At 45.9% G+C, this 12,120-nt stretch overlaps 1 protein-coding gene across 1 annotated transcript in view; it reads right to left on the bottom strand.

Annotated features, from left to right (window-relative positions):
* Nucleotides 1-12,120, bottom strand: part of LOC310867033 (low-density lipoprotein receptor-related protein 1B-like) — a gene marked incomplete at its 5' end in the record, with an annotated part of 569,593 nt that overhangs the window by 108,879 nt on the left and 448,594 nt on the right. The window contains 2 exon segments of the mRNA XM_083776826.1: nucleotides 37-153; nucleotides 10,566-10,685. Coding sequence (XP_083632952.1) covers nucleotides 37-153; nucleotides 10,566-10,685 — 237 coding nt within the window.

Here is a 12,120-nt window from a genome sequence, read left to right as displayed (position 1 = left end):
ATCTGATCTCAGGTCAGAGTGGGTTAAAATACTCACTGCAGTTCTGCTCATCCGAGTTGTCTCCACAGTCGTTCTGGCTGTCACACCTCCAGTGATCTGGGATGCAGTTGTTATTTTCACAGCGGAATTCGTGCGGTCCACAGGTCTTTTCATCTTTAAGGAGAAGGGGAAGGAAAAAAAACAAACAAACATGCAGATGAAAATTCCATCAAAGAGCATGAATTATTAATGGGGTTGCTCTCTCTCTCTCTCTCTCTCTCTCTCCTCTCCTCCGCTCATCATATTTTCTACATGTAATCATGGTTCTATTTTCCTCAGGGTTTCCCTGAACAGGTCTGACACGGAGTTCAAAACACGCCGTGATCTCCAGAGGCATGCCGCGCATCGCAAGATGAAATACCTGAATGCATTGCATGAGGCGAGAGAGACGCAAGTAAGGTTTATTGTTTATTCTATCCAACATCAAATCCCTAAAGATGTTTATTTTTATTTAATCATTTTTATTTTTGCTTTGTACATTACCTTATTTCCCCTTAGTCCTTACAGGTAGGTAAGTAAGTAAGTAGCCTTGCCGAGCCATGAGGCCCATAGGGCAGGAGCCTATCTCCTGTTTCTGTAGCCATGAGGCCCATAGGGGCAGGAGCCTATCTCCTGTTTCTGTAGCCATGAGGCCCATAGGGGCAGGAGCCTATCTCCTGTTTCTGTAGCCATGAGGCCCATAGGGCAGGAGCCTATCTCCTGTTTCTGTAGCCATGAGGCCCATAGGGGCAGGAGCCTATCTCCTGTTTCTGTAGCCATGAGGCCCATAGGGGCAGGAGCCTATCTCCTGTTTCTGTAGCCATGAGGCCCATAGGGCAGGAGCCTATCTCCTGTTTCTGTAGCCATGAGGCCCATAGGGGCAGGAGCCTATCTCCTGTTTCTGTAGCCATGAGGCCCATAGGGCAGGAGCCTATCTCCTGTTTCTGTAGCCATGAGGCCCATAGGGGCAGGAGCCTATCTCCTGTTTCTGTAGCCATGAGGCCCATAGGGGCAGGAGCCTATCTCCTGTTTCTGTAGCCATGAGGCCCATAGGGCAGGAGCCTATCTCCTGTTTCTGTAGCCATGAGGCCCATAGGGCAGGAGCCTATCTCCTGTTTCTGTAGCCATGAGGCCCATAGGGCAGGAGCCTATCTCCTGTTTCTGTAGCCATGAGGCCCATAGCCATAGGGCAGGAGCCTATCTCCTGTTTCTGTAGCCATGAGGCCCATAGGGCAGGAGCCTATCTCCTGTTTCTGTAGCCATGAGGCCCATAGGGGCAGGAGCCTATCTCCTGTTTCTGTAGCCATGAGGCCCATAGGGGAAGGAGCCTATCTCCTGTTTCTGTAGCCATGAGGCCCATAGGGGCAGGAGCCTATCTCCTGTTTCTGTAGCCATGAGGCCCATAGGGGCAGGAGCCTATCTCCTGTTTCTGTAGCCATGAGGCCCATAGGGGAAGGAGCCTATCTCCTGTTTCTGTAGCCATGAGGCCCATAGGGCAGGAGCCTATCTCCTGTTTCTGTAGCCATGAGGCCCATAGGGCAGGAGCCTATCTCCTGTTTCTGTAGCCATGAGGCCCATAGGGGCAGGAGCCTATCTCCTGTTTCTGTAGCCATGAGGCCCATAGGGGCAGGAGCCTATCTCCTGTTTCTGTAGCCATGATGAGGCCCATAGGGCAGGAGCCTATCTCCTGTTTCTGTAGCCATGAGGCCCATAGGGCAGGAGCCTATCTCCTGTTTCTGTAGCGTGAGGCAGCTTGATGTACAAGTACACCCCCTGGACATGACGCTAGTATGTCACAGGGACTTACCCTCAATCCAACCCTTGAGTGTCAAGCAGGGAGGCACTGGGTCCCATTTTTACAGTCTTTGGTATGACCCGGCCGGGGATCGAACCCCGACCTCCCAGTCTCAGCGCGGACACTCTAACCACAAGGCCACTGAGTTGGTAGTCCTTACAGGTAGGGCAAGTGATATCCCTTTGTTGAAATTAATAAAATTGCTTTATATTCTGATAGAAATGAAAATATCAGAAGTGTTCGTTCAGTAACGGGAGTCACCACGACCCTGCCGCAAAGAAATGAGCGGACAAAATTGAAACTGAAACACAAAAATCTGATACTATATCAGAATATAATGCTTTAACTTTTAATTTAAAAAATAAATAAACAAATAAACAAACCCCTGTCTCTGGACTTTAGTGAACCCATTGCCCGCTAGCATTTATTGAAAAATTAGGATCTAATTCACGCCAGCATTTTTTTAAATTAGAGCTCTTATTTTGAAAAGCCGCATTTCCGGTCCACTAACCGGTAGACATAAGGAGTCTACACGGAGCTGGGACAGGCCTTGTTTATAATTATGAATCCAGACCGGAGCTCCACATCGTCGGCTCTGTGCCGTCAAAGAAACGCTGTTTTGACCGGAAATGCCATCTGGGACAAGGAATAGGAGATACAGGCGATTTAAAGAAACGAATAGAATGGATTATTATCGCAACGGCAATCTAAGATGGACGATCCAGTGTTGCGCTAACAACACAGCTAGCTAACCGGCTAACGTGAGTAGCATTGTGGGCCGCTCGATCGAATGCACGATAAAAGCGCAATTGACAAAGGTCTTCGGCAATGGCGTTAAGCGTCAGTATCAAAATGAGGCTTCAATTGACAAAGGATAATGGTTAAAGGAGAGCAGTGCCCTAGTCTGTGCCTCAGCAGAAGACGAGACACCGGGTGAGTTACGGCTACTGTTTGCTCTGCCAACTTACAGTATCTGTGTTCCAGAGTGGCGGTGCCTCCTTACATTTTATGGACTAATAACTCACTGGAGTGTCTCGCCTCTCTCTCCTGTATGCTAGCGTTACTCATCTCTATACAGCCATTAAAGCGGGGAATTATTCAAAAGGTTCTGAAAGAAAGAAAGAAAGAAAGAAAGAAAGAAAGGCCTAGTGCTTAACCCATTCTGAACGGGCACCCGTTTTGGTGTCAGCATCATGTCATGCTTTAGCTATTTAAAAATAGCAGATCTACAAGCTCATATCGCGCCACCGAGTGGCGCGCTACGAGCTTGTAGGTCTGCTATTTTTGAAAAAAATCGAGGAACGACTGACATTTTTAGAATCTGATCTCAGGTCAGAATGGGTTAATTATAAGACCAGTGTGTGTCCAGTGGAAACCTCGTATGAATCTGATCTCAGGTCAGAATGGGCATCCCAGGAATCTTTGCAGGGCATTTTCTCTGCTTTGGGCTTTCTGGTTCAACACGTTTCAGAGCTACAGCTACAGTAACTCCACTATATCATCTATACCTTTTCCTCCTTTACAAATATTTGACAGCTTTACAGTAGTTACTAGTTATTCTGCAGGTTATTATTACAAACCAGACGTTAGTTATACCACCAGTAACTATTCCTATTTTATACTAATTGAACGAAAAAGGCAATCTAGAAGCAATGTGTGTGTTGTGAGATTCTAAGAGGATTATCGAAAAGTATATTTTGATGCTTGCAACAGAGTACTTTTAACTGGTGGTATTGCTACTTTTACTTTAGGTCCAAAACCTGAACTTATTGCACCGATGTTTATAAATAAGACCATGAAGAAGCAGAGCTCCCCAGGAAATCAATTTACAACAAGGCTGAGACGACTAAAGGTGGCAAGATGGCAACAAAATAAACACATTACAGCAAGGTAACGCACATCATAATTAATTGCATTTTTATAGCGCTTTTCCAAGAGCTCAAAGCGCTTTACAAATGGTTCATTCATTCATACGTTGGGAGGTGAAGCGGCGAACAGTCGACGCCAGCGTCCTCACTTCCCACATTCACACACCAACGGTGGCGAGCTCACACCGACCGACTCATTGGAGGCAATGTAGGGGTCAGTGTCTTTGCCCAAGGACACTTCGACATGTGGACAGGAAGAGCCGGGATTCAAACCGCCGACCCAGGGATCATTGGACGACCTGCTCTACCTCCTGAGCCACTACAACACCGCCCTACAACACTCACACACCATGAAGCTACTGTAACAGCATGGGGCCACACACACACACACACACACACACACACACAGGAAAGCTGGGGGCTCACATGCATGCTGATAAGACTACAACCACCATTAGTTCTAGTCCCACCAACCTACCAGCGGCGTAACGCAACTATAAAGTACATTTAGCTACTCAAAGTGCTGTACTGCATTTCACGGCTGGAAGAAACTGCAGTCACTCAATGTTAATAGTGTTTGTCGTAGACAACAGTAGCACAATTTGAAGGTTTTTGGTCATGATTGAACATGAACAAAGTCATAAACTTTGGCTATTTTCAAACGCTTTTTTTTATAAATTGTAGACATAATATGGTATAACTTGTGAAACGGGACATTGTGCAACTGGCTGAGTATTTTACTTTTGGCACTTTAAGAATATTTTGATGACAATACTTTTGTACATTGCAGTATTGGTTGCCACTTACAACTGTGTGGCGCGCACACACACACACGCACACGCGCACACGCACACACACACACACACACACACACACACACACACACACACACACACACACACACACACACACACACACACACACACACACACAGTCACACACACACAAAAAATCAATTTGGTCTCCAACTAAGCTAGTGGTTTAACAGTTTCCAAACAAATGAAAACATCTGCTGAGTCCCTACGATGTTCTGGCCCACCGACCGCCATTAGAGTCACAGCGTCTCATTAACCCATTCTGTGCGGCTGCCCCTTTTGGTGTCATGTTATACTTTAGCTATTGAAAAATAGCAGACCTACAAGCTCATAGCGCGGCACTCGGTGCCGCGCTATGAGCTTGTAGATCTGCTATCTTTGAAAAGTCGTTAAAATGTGGCACAAATCTTTGAGTATATATTCTTTCAGAGTGAACGTTTTTAACTCAAATCTTTGCTTCTGGATGGGTCCCTGAAACAACATATTTTGTGATGGGGGGTCGGCGGCCAATTACATATCATTTTGGGGGTCCTTGACATGAAAATGTTTGAGAACGACTGACATAGAAACATGGGGTTTTTCAGAAAACTGTCAGAATTTAGAAGACATTTTGTAGAATCGTTCCCAGGTCAAAACGGGTTAATGGGAAGACAGTCCAGATGTTTGGGGGATTAAGTGGAGTGAAAAACATTAGGAAGGAACCAAAAAAAGGAAACCTTGTTAATATGAATTATAGTGGTGCTTATACACTCCTGCGTGGTACGAAAGTATTGGCATCAAAATGTACTTAAAGTATATCAAGAGTAAAAGCACTCATTAGTGCGGAATCATGTCCCATTTTAAGTTTTTAAATGTATAAAAAGTATATTGAAAATGGCACAAAAGAAAAAGCGAAAAAAAACGCTTGTAGGTTTGCTATTTTCAAATGGTCAAGCGGAGCTGAATCAGCAGTAGTTACTTTGTAGATCTGTCTCCTGCCCAGCCATGGTGAAAAAAATCTAAATAAAGACATTAAGCTAACTACCACTGGGTCTCGGTTATTGTTATTTTATGTTATTGTTATTTTTTCCCCAGTGACTGGGACAATATCCAGGCAAAAAAACAACAACAACAGAAAGACATCTCGTTAAAAAAGATGAATGCATTGTATTCATCAACTGTATTTTTTGACCAATCTTCTTTGAGGATTACACATGCTGCTCGTTCTGTATCTAGCCCATTTTGGGCGGGAGCCCCTTTTGGTGTTTTAATTGAGCATTATGTTGTACTTTAGCTGTTGGAAAAATAGCAGATCTACAAGCTCGTAGGTCTGCTATTTTTGAAAAATCGTGAAAATGTTGCACAAATGTTTTGAATATATATTCTATCAGAGCGAACGTTTTTAACTCAAATCTTTGCTTCTGGGGGGGGGGGGGGGGGGGTCCCTGGAACAACACAGCTGGGGCTCGGCGGGCAATTCCATCGATTTTTGGGGGTCCTTGACATGAAAATGTTTGAGAACGACTGACAGGATTTAGGATTTAGAAGGCATTCATAGAATCGTCCTCTCAGGTCTAAAAGGGCTAGTTACTAAGGCAGCGAAACATAACAGGCCATCACGGCCAAACAGAACAGAACCGTTCTGAACGGGCCGCAGGCCGGGAGAGGACATTCATGTTCCTGCACTAACGAGAACTGACAGATGAAACGGACGTGTCAAACGTCTACGTGTAATATATACCAAAACCTTTCCATGTCCATATTTCAACTGTTCATGTTTTCCGCTATGTTTTTTTCCCCTCACAAATTGCTGCCCTGAACCGTCATGAAAGAGCGAAAGGAGCTCGACTGCCGACGCAAATCAACCGTGCAAAATTATAGCGGAAATGTGCCGATCTAAAAAGCTCACGACGACCTTGACCTTGTAGAGCTGCTATGTCGAATATGAGACGACCTCAACCCATTCTGACCTGAGATCAGATTCATACGAGGTTTCCACTGGGACACACACTGGTCTGATTAACCCATTCTGACCTGAGATCAGATTCTAAAAAATGTCAGTCGTTCTTCGATTTTTCAAAAATACCAGACCTACAAGCTCGTAGCGCGCCACTCGGTGGCGCGATATGAGCTTGTAGATCTGCTATTTTTCAATAGCTAAAGCATATCATGATGCTAACACCAAAATGGGTTCCCGTTCAGAATGGGTTAATGATGTACAGTGTGGGTAATGCGATTTAATAGATCATATTAGTGATGTACGGTATGTATTTTGAGGTGTAATCAGTTGGGCAACTAGTACAGGAAAGGTGCAATTCTGGGGAAATTGCAAAATGTGGTTGCCTCGATCGCCTTCGTAAATATAGGCCCCTCCCACTGATTTTGCGAGCCAATTACAATGTCAAGTCACCCCTGTGATCATGTGCGAGTAATTTGGAGGTGATTTATCCCCCCAAAATCATGTTGGGGTTGGATTGGACATTCCGTTAGTGATTTGTGGCATTTCTTTGTAAAATAGGTCCCTCCCACTAACTTCGGAAGCCGATTATACGGCCGAACGACGGCCGATTTGGACAAAATCTGTAGGTGGAAGAGCAAAAAGTGTGTTTTGAAGAAAATTCTAAATGGTGGAAAATCTTTCTAGACGCAAATGGGCGTGTGTGTGTCCGTATTTAAGAAGGCCCACTCCACAGAAACTGCCCTGCTGGCAGTCACAGAAGCACTACATGCTGCCCAAGCTGCTTCCCACTCTGCAGTACTGATCCTCCTAGACTCCTAGAGTCAGTATCCGCTGATTGTGTCGTGTGTGCACTCAAGCTGCATGCCTACTTTGGTTCCACGTACTTATGTGAAATGGCCTTTTCACAAATGAAAGTAATAAAATCCAAGTTTAGAACTCGTATGACTGACTCACATCTTAATGACACCCTCAGACTGGCAATCACTAAATATGAACCAGATTTCAAAACGCTTGCAGATAAAGTGCAGTCACAGCAGTCTCATTAAAGGTGGGCTGACCCTGAGAGTATGTCACCATATCTGTGCAAATATATATGGTCATGTTATGCCTATGTCATTTGAACATCTGCCAATGTGAATATTCATTGAAATGAGAAACAAAATATTGTGCTGTAAAAGCAATTCATGTCCTTTGCATTTTGTTTTATTAAAAAAAACAAAGAAGTTTATTTGTATTTTTGTCCTAATATTTTTTATTTCTAATACATTTGTCTTAATATTATTTGACATTGATAATATAACTTACTATAAGTATTTATTCTAATTTAAGCTTTAGTCTTTGTGTGGATGTGAGCCTGTCAGAAATAGCAAAAAAACAAGTGTTTTTTCTAACACGTTTTATTTTTGGCTTACAATTGGGAATAAAATGGGCTCTTGGGCTTGAAAAGGTTGGTTACCACTGTCCTAGACCTATCCCATTTGACACAGTGAACCACCAGCTGCTCATAGACACCCTAGCGGATCTAGGCATCGGTGGAACGGCACTAAAGTGGTTCTCCTCCTACCTCACCGACCGGACCTACCAGGTTTCCTGGAAAGGTCTGTTATCATCCCCCCGAACCCTCCAAACTGGGGTCCCACAGGGATCTGTACTTGGTCCCCTCCTTTTCTCACTGTACACTAAATCCCTTGGCACTATCATCTCTGCTCACAATATATCCTATCACTGCTACGCCGATGACACACAACTGTTTCTATCCTTCCCCCCCCTCTGCCACTCAGGTGGAAGAGCGCAGCACCGCATGCCTGGCTGACATCTCACAGTGGATGTCCTCCAACCACCTCAAACTGAACCCAGACAAGACTTCTTCCCAGCTAAGTCCTGCCCTATGCGGGAGCTAACTATTTCCGTAGACAACGCCCTGGTAACGTCTGTCCCAACAGCCAGGAATCTTGGTGTTGTCCTGGACACTCAGCTCTCATTCAAAACTCACATCACAGCTGTCACTCGATCCTGTAGGTTCACACTCTATAACATACGACGAATTAGACCGTTCCTCACCCAGGAATCAGCCCAGCTCCTAATCCAGACAACAGTCTCGACTATTGTAACTCCCTCCTTACTGGCCTACCAGCATGTGCAAGCCTCTCCAGCTGATCCAAAATGCAGCAGCTCCCTTGGTCTTCAACCAGCCAAAATATTCACATGTCTCCCCCCTGCTCCGCTCCCTCCACTGGCTCCCGGTCGCTGCCCGCACAGAATACAAAACTCTGATGCTGGCATTCAAAGCAACCAAAGGTATGGCTCCCCCATATCTTGCAAGTATGATTGAACCCTACAAACCCTCGCACTCACTCAGATCAGCCAACGCAGGGAAGCTGGAAGTACCCTCACTAAAAACGCCGGGACAGCGCTCCACACGTCCCAAACTCTTCTCCCTTCTGGCTCCAAAACTGTGGAATGCACTTCCCATTGCAGTCAGAACTGCAGCATCACTCCCAATCTTCCGCCGTAGCCTGAAAACCCACCTTTTCAGACTCCATCATGGCCCATAGCACTTACCCTACCCCCTTAGATAGCATTTCTGTAGACTTAGATAGCATTTGATACAGACTTATAGCATGTTATGTAGACAGCACTATAATTGCATTGTATGTAGTCATAGCACGTCATAGTACATATGTATAGCATAGTAGTATAGATGTATAGTTTATATGTATAGCTTCATTATATAGCTATTCCACTGTTACTTTCTTAGCTTACGCATGTTTCTTGATAAATGTTTTTATGTGATCTATTCCCATGCTTTTTTTGTTCTTGCTTAATGTAAGTCGCTCTGGATTAAGAGCGTCTGCTAAATGCCTAAATTGTAAATTGTGTGCGCGTCCGTGTGCGCGTCAGCACATGTGTGTGCGTGCGTGCATGTGTGTGCGTTACTGTAGGTGTGTTCCTGCCTTTGCGTATACGAATACAATTGTACAGATCGATGCAAAGTCTAGGCTAGACCACAGAATCAAATTATGCTAAGATATTTATGTGACGATGCCGTTTAGTGAAATACATCTCAAACAGAAACACTACTAAACCCTTAGTGGTTAAGGTCGAGTGTCCTTCATCTCCATCACACTTAATCAGAGAGAGAGAGAGAGAGAGAGAGAGAGAGAGAGAGAGGGAGAGGGAGAGGGAGAGGGAGAGGGAGAGGGAGAGGGAGAGGGAGGGGGAGGGGGAGGGGGAGGGGGAGGGGGAGGGGGAGGGGGAGAGGGAGAGGGAGGGAGAGGGAGAGGGAGAGGGAGAGGGAGAGGGAGAGGGAGAGGGAGAGGGAGAGGGAGAGGGAGAGAGAGAGAGAGAGAGAGAGAGAGACCAGAAGGAGCCCGAGTGTAAAATTAATTCATTTCCTCATCAGACGCATGAGGCCCTGCCGTGCAGTGAAAGAGCAAAAACTAGAAAAAGTGCCCTTCCGGGCACAGGTCTCCACCAGGTTATCCACAGATCCGTGCAGTTAGAGGTAAAAACACTTTTTGGCCAGTTATAGCGCCACCTTGAGGCTGAGTTGAAATTGTTCATGTGGCATTTCGTCCTCGGCCTAGTGGGAATGTGGGTGCACAATTTCACGGAAATCACGCGATGTGTTCATTGTTTGAAACTGAGCACTCCTGTGAACTTTGGAAGCCAATCTTAACCAATCAGGATGGAGTCTGATAAATCTGAAAGACCCGTTTCGTTGAATGGCTCTAGAGAGACTGTGTACCAATTTGCGTCATGTTTGGACAAAATCTGTAGGTGTACTGTGCAAAAACTTGTTTTGCACAAAGCGGCCTCCTGGTGGCGCTATAACAGGCCGTTCTGGAAAGTTTGGGGCAGAGGTTCATCGTTGGCATCCAGGGAGTGTGTGTGCAAAATATGGCATCGACCGGGTTAACGGTGGCCGAGATTAGCTGTTCACGGACACACGGACGGACGGACGGACGGACGGACGGACGGACGGACACGCGGACGGACGGAGTGCAAAACATACTCTTCCCACATGCCTTCGGCCTGGTGGAGACAAAAAGAGTGGAGTGGAGTACCATGTGGAGTGGAGTGCCATGAAGTGACTCTCTTCTCTTCTTTTCCACACAGCACAGACTCACCGCAGTTGGCCTCGTCGGAGCCGTCGGCACAGTCCGGGTCCTCGTCACAGACCCACAGCTTAGAGATGCAGTGCATGGACGCCTTGCACTGGAACTGCTCCGGGGAACACGTGCTCTCCGCTGAGGATTATAAAGACACAACTATCTGAACGTCTGTCTGTGTGTGTGTGTGTGTGTGTGTGTGTGTGTGTGTGTGTGTGTGTGTGTGTGTGTGTGTGCCAGTGTTGTTTTTGTCGACTAAAACTAAGACGAAAATTGTTCGTCGACTACCTTTTTCCACTGACGAAAACTAAATGGAAACTAAATGAAAACTAAGACTAAATATACTGACAATTTCGTCAACAAATAAAAACGAGACAAAAATGTTAGAAAGGGACTAGTGGACAAGAGATCCAGTATAAGTCATTTTACACTTAGTTGCATGCTGAAAATAGCCGATCTACAAGCTCGCGACACGTTGTGAGCTTGTAGATCTGCTATTTTCAGCAAGTGAAAAAAACTGTCATTACGATGGCATCGAGGCCCGCCAAAATACATTTTAGTCGACTAAATCAACTGTAGATGGAGGCAGAATCCATCTGTACCGGCCGGTGCGATGGGTCGGCCGGTCCGTGGGTGAGTCGGGCGGCCGGAAAAAAAAATAAATATATATTTCTTTTTTTTACCAAAATGGTAACTCTGTCATTCCATTCATTCCTCTACCGTTTTGGACGGGGGTGGGCTCATTTGAATCGTGTCGCCCCCCTGGCGGCGTCTTTGGGGGTCTCAAGGTTCGGGGACCCCCAGGGACCCCCAAATGGTAACTCTGTCATTCCTCTACCGTTTTGGACAGGGGTGGGCTCATTTGAATCGTGTCGCCCCCCTGGGGGCGTCTTTGGGGGTCTCAAGGTTCGGGGACCCCCAAATGGTAACTCTGTCATTCCTCTACCGTTTTGGACGGGGGTGGGCTCATTTGAATCGTGTCGCCCCCCTGGGGGCGTCTTTGGGGGTCTCAAGGTTCGGGGACCCCCAAATGGTAACTCTGTCATTCCTCTACCGTTTTGGACGGGGGTGGGCTCATTTGAGTCGTGTGAATCGGGAAATAGCTTTGTTAAATGTCCATATCAAGTGATATCTGAAAAGTGTGTGAGAGAGAGCTATAGTAAGAAGAATATGCAGACCTATCAAATGACCGGCCGACCTATCCACGGACCGGCCGACCTATCGCACCGGCCGGCCCATCGGCCGGTACAAAAAATAAAAAAATCCGGCCGGCCGACCCATCGCACCGGCCGACGGGCCGGCCGGTACAAATGGATTCTGCCCTTGCTGTAGATTTAGTCGACTAAAATCTTATGATATGTAGTCAACTAAAACTAGACCAACACTAAAACATTCCAGGTGACTAAAATGTGACTGAAACTAAATGAAAACTATTGAAGAGACTACGACTAAAACTAAAATCAAAATGCGTCGCCAAAAACAAAACTGATCTGAACGTCTGTCTGTGTGTGTGTGTGTGTGTGTGTGTGTGTGTGTGTGTGTGCACGCCGTGCCTAAAATAAAATCCTAGATT

Source organism: Protomyctophum parallelum, assembly GCF_964188405.1.
Source record: "Protomyctophum parallelum genome assembly, chromosome: 11".
Lineage (NCBI taxonomy): Eukaryota > Metazoa > Chordata > Actinopteri > Myctophiformes > Myctophidae > Protomyctophum > Protomyctophum parallelum.
The sequence above is the reverse complement of the archived record's forward strand: the minus strand, read 5'-3'. Positions and strand labels throughout refer to the sequence as shown.